The 15,097-nt window shown below is 49.0% G+C and overlaps 1 protein-coding gene across 5 annotated transcripts in view; it reads right to left on the bottom strand.

Annotated features, from left to right (window-relative positions):
* Positions 1 to 15,097, bottom strand: part of LOC119956855 (neogenin-like) — a 224,733-nt gene that overhangs the window by 55,557 nt on the left and 154,079 nt on the right. For 3 of the 5 annotated variants that reach the window (XM_038784366.1, XM_038784362.1, XM_038784363.1), the window contains exons 8-9: positions 11,590 to 11,806; positions 8,128 to 8,282 (exon numbers count right to left, since the gene is read on the bottom strand). In XM_038784366.1, the coding sequence (XP_038640294.1) occupies positions 8,128 to 8,282; positions 11,590 to 11,806 (372 nt within the window). The remainder of the gene's footprint in view (positions 1 to 8,127; positions 8,283 to 11,589; positions 11,807 to 15,097) is intronic. The other 2 variants (XM_038784367.1, XM_038784364.1) reach the window with 1 other exon arrangement.

Genomic DNA, 15,097 nt, shown 5'->3' with positions numbered 1-15,097 from the left:
ACTGAGGGATACAGTGTGGAGGTGGGTAGGATTGAGGGATACAGTGTGGGGGTGGGTAGGATTGAGGGATACAGTGTGGAGGTGGGTAGGGCTGAGGGATACAGTGTGGAGGTGGGTAGGATTGAGGGATACAGTGTGGAGGTGGGTAGGATTGAGGGATACAGTGTGGAGGTGGGTAGGATTGAGGGATACAGTGTGGGGGTGGGTAGGATTGAGGGATACAGTGTGAAGCTGGGTAGGACTGAGGGATACAGTGTGGGGGTGGGTAGGATTGAGGGATACAGTGTGGAGGTGGGTAGGATTGAGGGATACAGTGTGGGGGTGGGTAGGATTGAGGGATACAGTGTGGAGGTGGGTAGGATTGAGGGATACAGTGTGGAGGTGGGTAGGATTGAGGGATACAGTGTGGAGGTGGGTAGGACTGAGGGATACAGTGTGGGGGTGGGTAGGATTGAGGGATACAGTGTGGAGGTGGGTAGGGCTGAGGGATACTGTGTGGAGGTGGGTAGGATTGAGGGATACAGTGTGGAGGTGGGTAGGATTGAGGGATACTGTGTGGGGGTGGGTAGGATTGAGGGATACTGTGTGGAGGTGGGTAGGATTGAGGGATACTGTGTGGAGGTGGGTAGGATTGAGGGATACAGTGTGGAGGTGGGTAGGGCTGAGGGATACTGTGTGGAGGTGGGTAGGATTGAGGGATACTGTGTGGAGGTGGGTAGGATTGAGGGATACAGTGTGGGGGTGGGTAGGATTGAGGGATACAGTGTGGGGGTGGGTAGGATTGAGGGATACAGTGTGGAGGTGGGTAGGGCTGAGGGATACTGTGTGGAGGTGGGTAGGGCTGAGGGATACAGTGTGGAGGTGGGTAGGATTGAGGGATACAGTGTGGGGGTGGGTAGGGCTGAGGGATACAGTGTGGAGGTGGGTAGGATTGAGGGATACAGTGTGGAGGTGGGTAGGGCTGAGGGATACAGTGTGGAGGTGGGTAGGATTGAGGGATACAGTGTGGAGGTGGGTAGGATTGAGGGATACAGTGTGGAGGTGGGTAGGGCTGAGGGATACAGTGTGGAGGTGGGTAGGATTGAGGGATACAGTGTGGAGGTGGGTAGGATTGAGGGATACTGTGTGGAGGTGGGTAGGATTGAGGGATACAGTGTGGAGGTGGGTAGGATTGAGGGATACAGTGTGGAGGTGGGTAGGGCTGAGGGATACAGTGTGGAGGTGGGTAGGATTGAGGGATACAGTGTGGAGGTGGGTAGGATTGAGGGATACAGTGTGGAGGTGGGTAGGATTGAGGGATACAGTGTGGAGGTGGGTATGATTGAGGGATACAGTGTGGGGGTGGGTAGGATTGAGGGATACAGTGTGGGGGTGGGTAGGATTGAGGGATACAGTGTGGAGGTGGGTAGGTAACATTATGATCTGTCTAAAAGGGATAGACTTGTTGCAACTGAAGACATGTTTTTGATCCTTGCTGTATTACTGCCCATTAGATGTTATTCCTAATACTTTAAGGTCTCTTTACAGAATATTATTTCTTGGGGTATAAACCGAATTGCCCCTTCTCGGCCATCACAGGATCGCAAATGCTGGACACAATGGAACATTTTCAAAGCAGTTTTACTGCGTTTCTTACTGGCTCGATGAGGCAGGGCTCATGGCCAACCAAAAGGATTCTCATTGCCACTGAGCCTTGACCTGAGAGTGAAGCTGCCATACGCTCTTCAGTGTACCCTGTACACAAAGAAACATGGCCAGGTCCAGCCACTCGGCAAGACCGGGAAAGAGAATGAAAATGAAAATATATTGTCTGCAGTGAACACAACGGTAAAACTGTTTAATTAACGATGCTTACTGATGCAAAAAAAAACCTCACCAACTTTAACAAGCCTGACAGTTGTTTGCTTTATTCGGTCATGATCCATTTCTTTCAATTAGTGCTGCAACACTGCCCCATATCCCCCCCAGCTGCTTCGTGCCAACACTGCCCCATATCCCCCCCAGCTGCTTCGTGCCAACACTGCCCCATATCCCACCCAGCTGCTTCGTGCCAACACTGCCCCATATCCCCCCCAGCTGCTTCGTGCCAACACTGCCCCATATCCCCCCCAGCTGCTTCGTGCCAACACTGCCCCATATCCCCCCCAGCTGCTTCGTGCCAACACAGGCGGCAAACACACCTGCAGGCCCACAGATCTCGGCAAGGAAGACGGAGCATGCCTTTGCACACCGTCACATTGTAAAAAGGGAACAGAGAGCTCCATCGCTGACACACTGGTACTAGAAGCAGTTTCTGCCAACCTGCCAGCTCAGCGTAGCTACTATGAAGAATAAAAATACGGTCTGTAATCACCCCCCCCCCCCCCCCCCCCCCCCCCCCCACCCCTCCCAAAGCACCGATGCTCACTGGGATTATCTCATGAGCGCTGGCTACCCCCTGGCACCTCGCCCACGCTGATATCCTAATTCAAACACCAAGTATTTGGCAATGGGGCCATGACAGCTGAGCCCACATTGTGCTCAGCTGATGTACGTGTACACACACATACACACCAACACACACATACACTGACGCCTACACACACATACACACCAACACACACTGACACCTACACACACATACACACACTGACGCCTACACACACATACACACCAACACACACACACACAGACACCTACACACACATACACACCAACACACACACTGACACCTACACACACATACACACACCAACACACACTGACACCTACACACACATACACACCAACACACACATACACAGACACCTACACACACATACACACCTACACACACATACACACCAACACACACACTGACACCTACACACACATACACACACCAACACACACTGACGCCTACACACACATACACACACCAACACACACACTGACACCTACACACACATACACACCAACACACACATACACACACCAACACACACACTGACACCTACACACACATACACACACCAACACACACACTGACACCTACACACACATACACACACCAACACACACACTGACACCTACACACACATACACACCAACACACACACTGACACCTACACACACATACACACCAACACACACATACACACACCAACACACACACTGACACCTACACACACATACACACACCAACACACACTGACGCCTACACACACATACACACACCAACACACACACTGACACCTACACACACATACACACCAACACACACATACACACACCAACACACACACTGACACCTACACACACATACACACACCAACACACACACTGACACCTACACACACATACACACCAACACACACATACACACACCAACACACACACTGACACCTACACACACATACACACACCAACACACACTGACGCCTACACACACATACACACACCAACACACACTGACACCTACGCACACACCAACACACACCAACACACACTGACACCTACGCACACACCAACACACACATACACACACCAACACACACACTGACACCTACACACACATACACACCAACACACACATACACACACCAACACACACACTGACACCTACACACACATACACACACCAACACACACTGACGCCTACACACACATACACACACCAACACACACACTGACACCTACACACACATACACACCAACACACACATACACACACCAACACACACACTGACACCTACACACACATACACACACCAACACACACTGACGCCTACACACACATACACACACCAACACACACTGACACCTACGCACACACCAACACACACCAACACACACTGACACCTACACACACACAAACTGACACCTACACACACAGACACCTACACACACACAAACTGACACCGACACACACAGACACCTACACACTGACACCTACACACACACACTGACACCTACACACACACACACCTACACACACACACACCTACACACACACACCAACACCTACACACACACACACCTACACACACACACCAACACCTACACACACACTGACACCTACACACACACACACACACAGACACACAGACACACACACACACACCTACACACAAACACCGACATCTACACACACAGACACCTACACACACACCCAAACACACAGACACCTACACACACAAACACACACTGACACCTACACAGACACACACACCAACAGACACACGCACACACCCAAACTGACACGTACACAAACACACTGACACGTACACACACACCCCGACACCTACACACACACACCAACACCTACACACACACAAACATACACTGACACCTACACATACACAGACATACAGGCCGACACACGCACGCATATACATACACACACACACACCCCAACACACACTGACACCTACATGCACATAGAGACACATGCACAGACACACAGATGCAACACTGACACCTACACACGGACACAGACAGAACACTAACACCTACAGACACACACAGACATGTTTCAGCAGGGATTGTTGGAAAGCAGTCGAGAGGAACCCTGCATTTGTACTTCACTAGCCCAAGATTATCATTGTTAATCTAGTGCCTCTAGGGTTACCCCAGGTAATGTTGGCTCCTTCATTCCAGACCAGGGGTGTTCTGATCGGTCTCTGTTGGTGCGACAACATTCAATGCCACTTACTCAGTGAGTTGTTCACAGAGTTACCGAGATTTGTTTTTTTCTCTATCATCCTCCGGTTGTAATCGCCCAGGCATGCCTCATCTGACGGCAATGAGATCTTTTCAATACCACAACAGTTTGGCAAGTATTTCCTGTTTGGAAGTCGTGCCAAGCATCTGAATTATGTTTTATTATTCCATTCATAATATGTTTCATTGTTCTGTATGTATCAGCTTGGCTCCAAGGTTGGATGAGGTGGGTACAAGCCCTATTTCAAGGTTCAGAGCACATCATTTGGGTTGATTCTTCAGTGCAGTACTGAGGGAGTGCCGCACTGTCAGAGGGTCAGTACTGAGGGAGTGCCGCACTGTCAGAGGGTCAGTACTGAGGGAGTGCCGCACTGTCAGAGGGTCAGTACTGAGGGAGTGCGCACTGTCAGAGGGTCAGTACTGAGGGAGTGCCGCACTGTCAGAGGGTCAGTACTGAGGGAGGGCTGCACTGTCAGAGGGTCAGTACTGAGGGAGTGCTGCACTGTCAGAGGGTCAGTACTGAGGGAGTGCCGCACTGTCAGAGGGTCAGTACTGAGGGAGTGCTGCACTGTCAGAGGGTCAGTACTGAGGGAGTGTCGCACTGTCAGAGGGTCAGTACTGAGGGAGTGCCGCACTGTCAGAGGGTCAGTACTGAGGGAGTGCCGCACTGTCAGAGGGTCAGTACTGAGGGAGTGCTGCACTGTCAGAGGGTCAGTACTGAGGGAATGCTGCACTGTCAGAGGGTCAGTACTGAGGGAGTGCGGCACTGTCAGAGGGTCAGTACTGAGGGAGTGCTGCACTGTCAGAGGGTCAGTACTGAGGGAGTGCCGCACTGTCAGAGGGTCAGTACTGAGGGAGTGCTGCACTGTCAGAGGGTCAGTACTGAGGGAGTGCCGCACTGTCAGAGGGTCAGTACTGAGTGAGTGCCGCACTGTCAGAGGGTCAGTACTGAGGGAGTGCCGCACAGTCAGAGGGTCAGTACGGAGGGAGTGCTGCACTGTCAGAGGGTCAGTACTGAGGGTGTGCCGCACTGTCAGAGGGTCAGTACTGAGGGAGTGCCGCACTGTCAGAGGGTCAGTACTGAGAGAGTGCTGCACTGTCAGAGGGTCAGTACTGAGTGAGTGCCGCACTGTCAGAGGGTCAGTACTGAGGGAGTGCCGCACTGTCAGAGGGTCAGTACTGAGGGAGTGCCGCACTGTCAGAGGGTCAGTACTGAGGGAGTGCCGCACTGTCAGAGGGTCAGTACTGAGGGAGTGCTGCACTGTCAGAGGGTCAGTACTGAGGGAGTGCTGCACTGTCAGAGGGTCAGTACTGAGGGAGTGCCGCACTGTCAGAGGGTCAGTACTGAGGGAGTGGTGCACTGTCAGAGGGTCAGTACTGAGGGAGTGCCGCACTGTCAGAGGGTCAGTACTGAGGGAGTGCCGCACTGTCAGAGGGTCAGTGCTGAGGGAGTGCCGCACTGTCAGAGGGTCAGTACTGAGGGAGTGCTGCACTGTCAGAGGGTCAGTACTGAGGGAGTGCCGCACTGTCAGAGGGTCAGTACTGAGTGAGCCCCGCACTGTCAGAGGGTCAGTACTGAGGGAGTGCCGCACTGTCAGAGGGTCAGTACTGAGGGAGTGCTGCATATAAAGCTTAAATTTATGTTCCTGTAAATCCTCATCCTGTGAACACATCATCTTCTAATTGATGATTTATCCAACAATGAGGTAACAGTGCTAAAGAATGACTTTTGCATAATCCAAGCCCAGTTAATTTAAACACCCAACCTGCAAGGAAGAAATATAAGCTCAAAGGAAACAGACTTTGAAAGTTAGACTGGTCAACATGGTCCAAATGGGTTAAAGGCTGGACATCTCTGCTCCATACTCAATGGGTTAAAGGCTGGACATCTCTGCTCCATACTCAATGGGTTAAAGGCTGGACATCTCTGCTCCATACTCAATGGGTTAAAGGCTGGACATCTCTGCTCCATACTCAATGGGTTAACGGCTGGACATTTCTGCTCCATACTCAATGGGTTAAAGGCTGGACATCTCTGCTCCATACTCAATGGGTTAAAGGCTGGACATCTCTGCTCCATACTCAATGGGTTAACGGCTGGACATCTCTGCTCCATACTCAATGGGTTAAAGGCTGGACATCTCTGCTCTAGACGCAATGGGTTAAAGGCTGGACATCTCTGCTCCATTCTCAATGGGTTAATGGCTGGACATCTCTGCTCCATACTCAATGGGTTAATGGCTGGACATCTCTGCTCCATACTCAATGGGTTAAAGGCTGGACATCTCTGCTCTATACTCAATGGGTTAACGGCTGGACATCTCTGCTCCATACTCAATGGGTTAAAGGCTGGACATCTCTGCTCTATACTCAATGGGTTAATGGCTGGACATCTCTGCTCCATACTCAATGGGTTAACGGCTGGACATCTCTGCTCTATACTCAATGGGTTAAAGGCTGGACATCTCTGCTCCATTCTCAATGGGTTAAAGGCTGGACATTTCTGCTCCATACTCAATTGTCCGTCTTTAAAACATTCTCAAAATGTAAAAACATAAAAATCATTTTATCCAAAAATGTAGATTAAAAGATGTTTTGTAAAGATGTATTTGGTGAATAGTAAATTCCACAGGAACTGAATGCAGGCAGCTGACCTGGAGCAGCTTGCGCTTGGGAGCACTATCAGACCTCAGGTTGTTTTTAACAAAAGGTCCCATCCAAAAATGTTTCAGGAGCGGATGGCACTGCGGCATTTCCAGCATTCTCTAGTTTAAAGCATTGGAATACAGAATGAATTTAATTGCTGTGAATCTAACCACGGAATTGTTTAATCTTTCTTTGAAGGTGTAGCAAACAATTAGTTTCCAAGGAACTGACATCCTGCAGACGGAACTGGGAGGGTGTTTCCAAAACGGTGTCTGTAGCCAGCCAGTTAGTCCTGATCCCAATCTCTGTGATATATAACCGGTGGAGCTCTCTTATGGAAAAGATGCCCTTTTTCCTGGCACTCATCTCCAGTTGTCATACTCAAGTGAATATCAAAATAACTGGCTCTAAAAAAAATCCCCACCCAAATAAATTTCAGTGCTGTTTCTCACTGGAGAACCAGAAAATAACCGTTTCCTTGCCGTCTGTGTGGTGGTATAGCAGACATTGTGAGCACAATGCCTGAGAGAAGGCGAAACAGCACTAGCGGTGGTACTGAGCAACACAACCCATGACGTACCTTCAGTCTTCAGGCCATTTTAGCCAGCTGCTCTGAGCCAGGATACCAGTGGAGTGTCATTACATTAAAACTATAGCAACATGGTGGCCTGGACTGGACCCAGGTGCTCATACTGTTTCTACAGTAGAACAGGAGTTACAACATGGCAAGCAGAGATACGCAGGTGATCACGGCGCAGGTATAGACACATTGACAAGTCACAATGGAGGCCAAGATCTAACCTTCAGGTTGGGTGGCCACTTTGAAAGGAGCAGAGCTCTCTCCCGCTCCATGCTTGTTGTGAGCGACCACTCGGAAAACATATTTCACATCTGGCATCAGCTCACCAATCGTCACTTCCAGGTCACCAGGCCGACTTGTGTCTTCCACACGTTCCCTATGAAAGGTGGAACAACAGACCGTCAGCACAATTCACCCAATTGGAGCTGAGAACATCTCTCTGCATTACCTGCAGATCCCCACATGTTGGGGATTGGTAGATCATGACAACTCTGCTCTCTTTACTATGTTTAGAACGGTGTCAAGTGCACCAGGGTCACTGCAGTCAACGCCCTCAATGGCTGAGTGGGCAAGGCGATGAGGCATTATCTCACTTTGGGCTCCATTTCTGATCAGTCTCTAACTGATCTTGGCTAATGTGGCAATGACTACCTACAGGATTAGAGGCAACACAATCACTCTCCACGTCCCTTCCCTGGGCTAAAGACGGTGAAACAATCAGGTTTTCCGATCATGTTCACTGTCGCGTGATTCCCACATGGGAATATGGTGAACATGAGATAAGGACTGGACTGGGTGTGTTGTATCCTCTAATAGCCAAATATTCCCCCAACACAATGACTAAATACACAGAATAAAACAGCATTTGGGCAAAAGAATTGGAGGATGGTGAGGAAGAAATTCTGGATAAGTGTGAACAGTGAAAGGAAGTGCACCCTAAATGGTAAGTAAGGTCCTTAACACCTGGAGGAAGAGATTGTGCAGATACATGGATCTGCACGTAATCTATCTGTATACTGCCGTGTCAAGGATGAGGAGATAGGGGCACAGATCCAGGGAGACCCCAAAAAGCAATGGTATGTTGGATTTTCTACACAAGGGTAGAGAATTGGTTAAAGGTTTTTAGAAGTTAGAAGTTAGAACAGTACAGCACAGAACAGGCCCTTCGGCCCTCGATGTTGTGCCGAGCAATGATCACCCTACTCAAGCCCACGTATACCCATACCAGTAACCCAACAACCCCCATTAACCTTATATTTTAGGACACTATGGGCAATTTAGCATGGCCAATCCACCTAACCCGCACATCTTTGGACTGTGGGAGGAAACCGGAGCACCCGGAGGAAACCCACGCACACACGGGGAGGACGTGCAGACTCCGCACAGACAGTGACCCAGCCGGGAATCGAACCTGGGACCCTGGAGCTGTGAAGCATTTATGCCAACCACCATGCTACCGTGCTACCGTGCTGTGCAAGATTTGTTTGAGGCACAGGTGGAGGACTGCACAATGGACACCTCACTGTAGGAAGGATATCAGAAACTATGGAAAGGAAAATACAAAGGTTCACGAGGATGACACCAGATAAAATTGGCTTGCTTTGCACTAGGACATGAAAGGTTAAGGAGAGATGTAATGGAAGGATTCAAAATTATGGAAGGTAAATAGTGAAAGATTATTTCTACTGATTAGCAAATCAGTAACTCAGGATTATCACGCAAAAGGGCAACGTAGAAGAATTTTTAACCACAAGTAACTAATGAGATAGAGATTAGAGAACAATTAGAAAGGGAATTAGCTACTTATTTGAAAGGGCAAACAGAAAAACACGGAGAGATCGGGGAAATAGGATTACAGCAGACTGCTCCAATTAGGACTTTATACTTTTGAAGGGTGGTCGCTGTTGGAATGTAGGAAACGCAACAGTTGAGCTGCGCATAGGAAGATTCCATTAACAGAAATGACCAGATTTTCAATGATGTTGGTTAACAGCCAGGAGATCACGGGGAACTCCCTTGCTGGTCTTCGAAATAGTGCTGGAAGATCTTTTATTTTCACCCAGGAGAGGAGAAGGGGCTTTGGTTTAACATAATAATAAACTTTTCTAGTGTCACAAGTAGGCTTAAATTAGCACTGCAACAAAGTTACTGTGAAAATCCCCAAGTCGCCACATTCCAGCGCCTGTTCGGGTACACTAAGGGTGAATTCAGAATGTCCAATTCACCTAACAGCGCGTCTTTCGGGACTTGTGGGAGGAAATCGGAGCGCCCGGAGGAAACCCACACAGACACGGGGAGAACGTGCAAACTCCATACAGACAATGACCCAAGCCGGGAATCGAACCCGGCACCCTGGCACTGTGAAGCAACAGTGCTAACCACTGTGCTAACGTGCTGCCCATTTTGCACAGGGGGTAAAATCACCAAGATTTCTATTAAGAGGGAAATTTATGTGTGGAGTCAGAGGAAATGGGTGAGATTCTTAATGAGTACTTTGCATTGGAGTGGTCAAGAAGGCATACAGCATGCTTGCCTTTATCGGACGGGGTATTGAGTACAATAGTCGGCAGGTCATGTTACAGTTGTATAGGACTTTGGTTCGGCCACATTTGGAATACTGCGTGCAGTTCTGGTCGCCACATTACCAGAAGGATGTGGATGCTTTAGAGAGGGTGCAGAGGAGGTTCACCAGGATGTTGCCTGGTATGGAGGGTGCTAGCTATGAAGAAAGGTTGAGTAGATAAGGATTGTTTTCGTTGGAAAGACAGGGGTTGGGGGGAACCTGATTGAGGTCTACAAAATTATGAGAGGTATGGACAGGGTGGATAGCAACAAGCTTTTTACAAGAGTGGGGGTGTCAATTACAAGGGGGTCACGATTTCAAGGTGAGAGGAGAAAAGTTTAAGGGAGATGTGCGTGGAAAGTTTTTTTACACAGAGGGTGGTGGGTACCTGGAATGCTTTGCCAGCGGAGGTGGTAGAGGCGGGCACGATAGCATCATTTAAGAGGCATCTAGACAGATATATGAACGAGTGGGGAACAGAGGGAAGTAGATCCTTGGAAAATAGGCAACAGGTTTAGATAAAGGATCTGGATCGGCGCAGGCTGGGAGGGCCGAAGGGCCTGTTCCTGTGCTGTAATTTTCTTTGTTCTATTAAAAAGGGCATTTGATTTTTAAAAATCTTATCCCTCCCTCCCGTAAGAGCCCTCACTCCGTTCAGCATTCGCCGCTTGGGTTCAGGCATTTGTGACCAAAGGGTGTGCTGTGCCTGTGGGACCAGGGTCCCAGTGAGACTCAGGAGAGGAGGGGAAGACAATGGGGCAGAGGCATGAGTTAAATAAAATCAAGGCATATTAAATTGCCCTTAAACTGAGGAATACTTGAGTCAAAAAACAACAGTTGATCCACAAGTTCTGAGTGTTTCATATTCCTCAAATCCCTTCTCACCAATATTAACGATGTGGAGATGCTGGTGTTGGACTGGGGTGAGCACAGTAAGAAGTCTTACAACACCAGGTTAAAGTCCAACAGGTTTGTTTCAAACACGAGCTTTCGGAGCGCAGCTGCGCTCCGAAAGCTCTTGTTTGAAACAAACCTGTTGGACTTTAACCTGGTGTTGTAAGACTTCTTACTGTGCTCACCAATATTAATGCAGGGGTTGACTGATGTGCCTGACTCTTACCTGTTGATGCCATCTCTGGAGTAGTAGACGGAGTAGGTGAGGATCTCTGCATTCGGGTCTGCAGGCGGACGCCATGTCAGCTTGATGAAGCGCGTGGAGACGAGGAGGGCCATCACATCTCGAGGTGCAGAGGGCAAGAGTCCGGTAGTGGTGGCTGCTAGATGGTCAGCAGTGGCACTTGTCAGTGAGGGAGGGGTAAATGTGGGAATGGGAACATCTGGGACACAGGCAGGGATGGCAGACGCAACGATAAACAAAAAGGAAAAAAAAAGGAGAAAAAGAAAATAAACCAAACCAAAGCACAATGGGAACGTAACAAAATGAGCAAAACACACAGAGGGCAAACGGCCAAAGTTGCTGAACTAAAAGGGAGGCGTGCACACATTACAGCAACAGCATCAAAAAGGCAGGCACATGGTGACACATTGCACCTACTCACTCGCACAGTTCAACAAGAAGCTAAATACAATGTCACTGCAGCTGATGCTGAAGCACAGACTTGCTGAATCCAACCCATCCTGAAATATTCCAGTTAAACAGAGATAAAATCTGGGATTCATTTCGTACGACGTGAAACCAAATTTCCTTGCAGGTTTTCCTCTTTAAACAAACATAAGGCAAGGAGCAGGAGCGACCTACTCTGCAATTCAATACGATCACGGCTTTAACTCCACTTTTCTGCCTGTTCCCCAGGCCTTGCAGACCAGAAATCTGTCCACCCCCAGCCTGAAACATATTCAACAATGGAGCACCCATCTCTGGGGTAGAGAATCCAAAGATCCACAATCCTTTGATTGAAGACATTTCTCCTCAGCTCAGTCCTCAATGATCGGCCCCTTATCCTTAGACTGGGCCCCCGACCAGTGGAACCAACCTCAGTACCTACCCTCGCCAGCCTCTTCAGAATCTTGTGTGTTTTAATGAGATTGCCTCTCATTCTTCTAAACTTCAGAGAGTATCGGCCCAATATACTCATCATAGGCTAACCCCTCACCCCAGGGTGCAATATAGTGAACCTTACTCAATGATGCACAATTACTTCTTGCACCACTCTTTCACCATATTCCCACACTGTTCTGTTGTCTCGATTTTACCCTTTGGATTTCCTCATCTGAACCCACCCCGTGCCACCCACCACCACTCTCAGACTGCTAGGTTGAGGCCCTATCCTCAGCTCTAGCTGTATGATTTCCCCAGGGCGGTCATCCCAATCAGGTTTAATTGGAGTCCATCCCAAAAGAATGGGATGGAGTACTGGTGCTTTTGCTCTATGAATCAAAACCGCTTCTTCCCACACCACACAGTCACGTGTTCAATTCTCTAAACTGCTTGCTTGACCTTGTGTCAAGGTGTTTTGCCAGAAACTACCCTTTTCAGAAAGCCCCAGGACATTGGAACTTGTACTCCAAGAGCAATTGGAACAAGGATCCAAGGGACCATTCTGCATAAAAACTGGATTTCTGCTCTTCCATCACACATTGAAAAAAGTGCTTCAATTGTGGTACAGGCTCCAGGTTTCCTGGCCTAGTCCTATCCCAGGGTGCCCCTCACCTGCCAATCTAAAAGCAAGCCTGTCACTGTATAACCATCATTAACCGATCAACGACCAGTGACGGAGATCTGAGCAGTTTAAGCGTTCCACCATCTGGATACAGTTGGGAGGGGATGGGGATTAAATGTGTGCTCAATCCTGGCCAGAACCGATGCCAGATGGATTCAAATCAAGCCCCCAGGATGTGACTCCCTGGTGCTGACTTAATAAAGCAAGATGTTCCAAAATTACAGCATAATGTAATCACTCTGGGCGGATTTGATGACATCTGATATGACATTGAGCCTCGTGCGTCGGTGGAACCCACCTCACTTCTTCTTCTCTCTCTCTCTCTGGAACAGGGTGCTCGTCATCAGAGCTTTGGCATGGAAAATACACATACTGCGCTTCAGCCTGGCGCCCACATGAGCCCACCTTTACTGCTCATCAAAGCTTGAGGGAAGTGTTTAAACATATAAATGTGTCTGAAATTAACTCAACTAAAAAAGACTTTCAATATTTGTGTGTGAAGGCAGTACGATTATTTCACTCTTCACTGAGAGCATATTGATCCGAGTGTAACAATGCAGGAGGAAGCATGGTTGAAGCTGATACTGTTACAATTATTATTTGCTTCACGTTCAACGCTGACTTCACACTGACCCCCTCCCTCTCAGGACTTGGGCTTGTTCAATGTAAATTAGTAAACATTGTTTTTTTAATTTGGAGATTTTCTGTAAGGAAAATTGTTTTGTGATGTTGAATTATATTGTTTTATCAATGCCATAATCCCCATGAGGACCACGGGGAAGCCTTCATTGATCTCCCCGATAGACTGGGACGAGCTCCTCAGGGTGGGGAGGAGGCCGAGCGCCTGGGGTTTGTTATGAGTGGGGATTAAAACCAGGCCCAGATCATGGGCCTGGTGAGATGTGAGCTCCCAACTAGGGACTGCACTGGGAGTGAGATGCTGCGTTATGCAGACCATTGTAAATAAATCTATCTTGCATTTACCGTCTGCTTTCTCGGTGTCATTATACAGTACTGGCGATGAGGATTCTCGGATACTCTGGACTCACCCATCCGCCAGAGGTTCACTATGGGGAACGTCACGTCGTGTCGATAGCAATGCCATTATTCAGGATACTGGTGGCCTTCGACGCCAGTCGGGACGATTAGAATCAATATGCGGAACGCATGCAATACTTCTTCCAGACGAACGGAATACTGGGAGAAGGCCGACAGAAGGTTCTCCTCCTGACCACCTGCGGGCCCAGACGCTCAGGATCATCAAGGGTTTGAAGTACCCAGCTACACTGGAATCCAGGTTTTTTGATGAATTGGTAGTTTTGGTTTCTAATCTCTGTGACCGTAGGCCTTCTGTAATTATGCTCAGATATCGATTTAATACGGTGGTGCGCTCTGTTGGTGAATCGGTCACGGACGTTTTAACCCGTCTGCGGTGAACACTGCGGGTTAGCGCAGTGTCTCTGTCTCTCGGAGATGTTAAGGGACCGGTTTGTCTGTGGTATTAACAATACGGCCACACAGAGAAAGCTGTTAACAGAAACTGCATTGGATCTGAAGCGGGCCATTGTGCTTGCCCTCTCTTGTGAGCACGCGGAAAGTGTGCAGGAACTGTAGGGCTCCATGAACTTTGTTGTCCATAGTTTTGGCCAACCTCCTTTTTGGAGTCCCTACCTGTCACGGGACTTTGCGGGTCCAGCTAGGCTTCCTCCAGCAGAGCAATCCCCGAGGCGGGTCCGTGGCAGAGTTCAGGTGTCAGGCATTGCCGCTGCCCGAAGGGATACTTCACCCAAGGGTGAGGGTGATCGCCGTATGCCATGCCGGCATTGTTGTCGCAGAACCCGTGAGGGCCAGGACTGCCTGGTGCAACCCACCGAGGTCACCCCGGACCAGGGCCTTGCACGTGGACTGTCTGATGCAATTGAACTGTGTCTTGGCTTCGAGAGTCAC

This window comes from Scyliorhinus canicula, chromosome 24, assembly GCF_902713615.1.
Source record: "Scyliorhinus canicula chromosome 24, sScyCan1.1, whole genome shotgun sequence".
Lineage (NCBI taxonomy): Eukaryota > Metazoa > Chordata > Chondrichthyes > Carcharhiniformes > Scyliorhinidae > Scyliorhinus > Scyliorhinus canicula.
The sequence above is the reverse complement of the archived record's forward strand: the minus strand, read 5'-3'. Positions and strand labels throughout refer to the sequence as shown.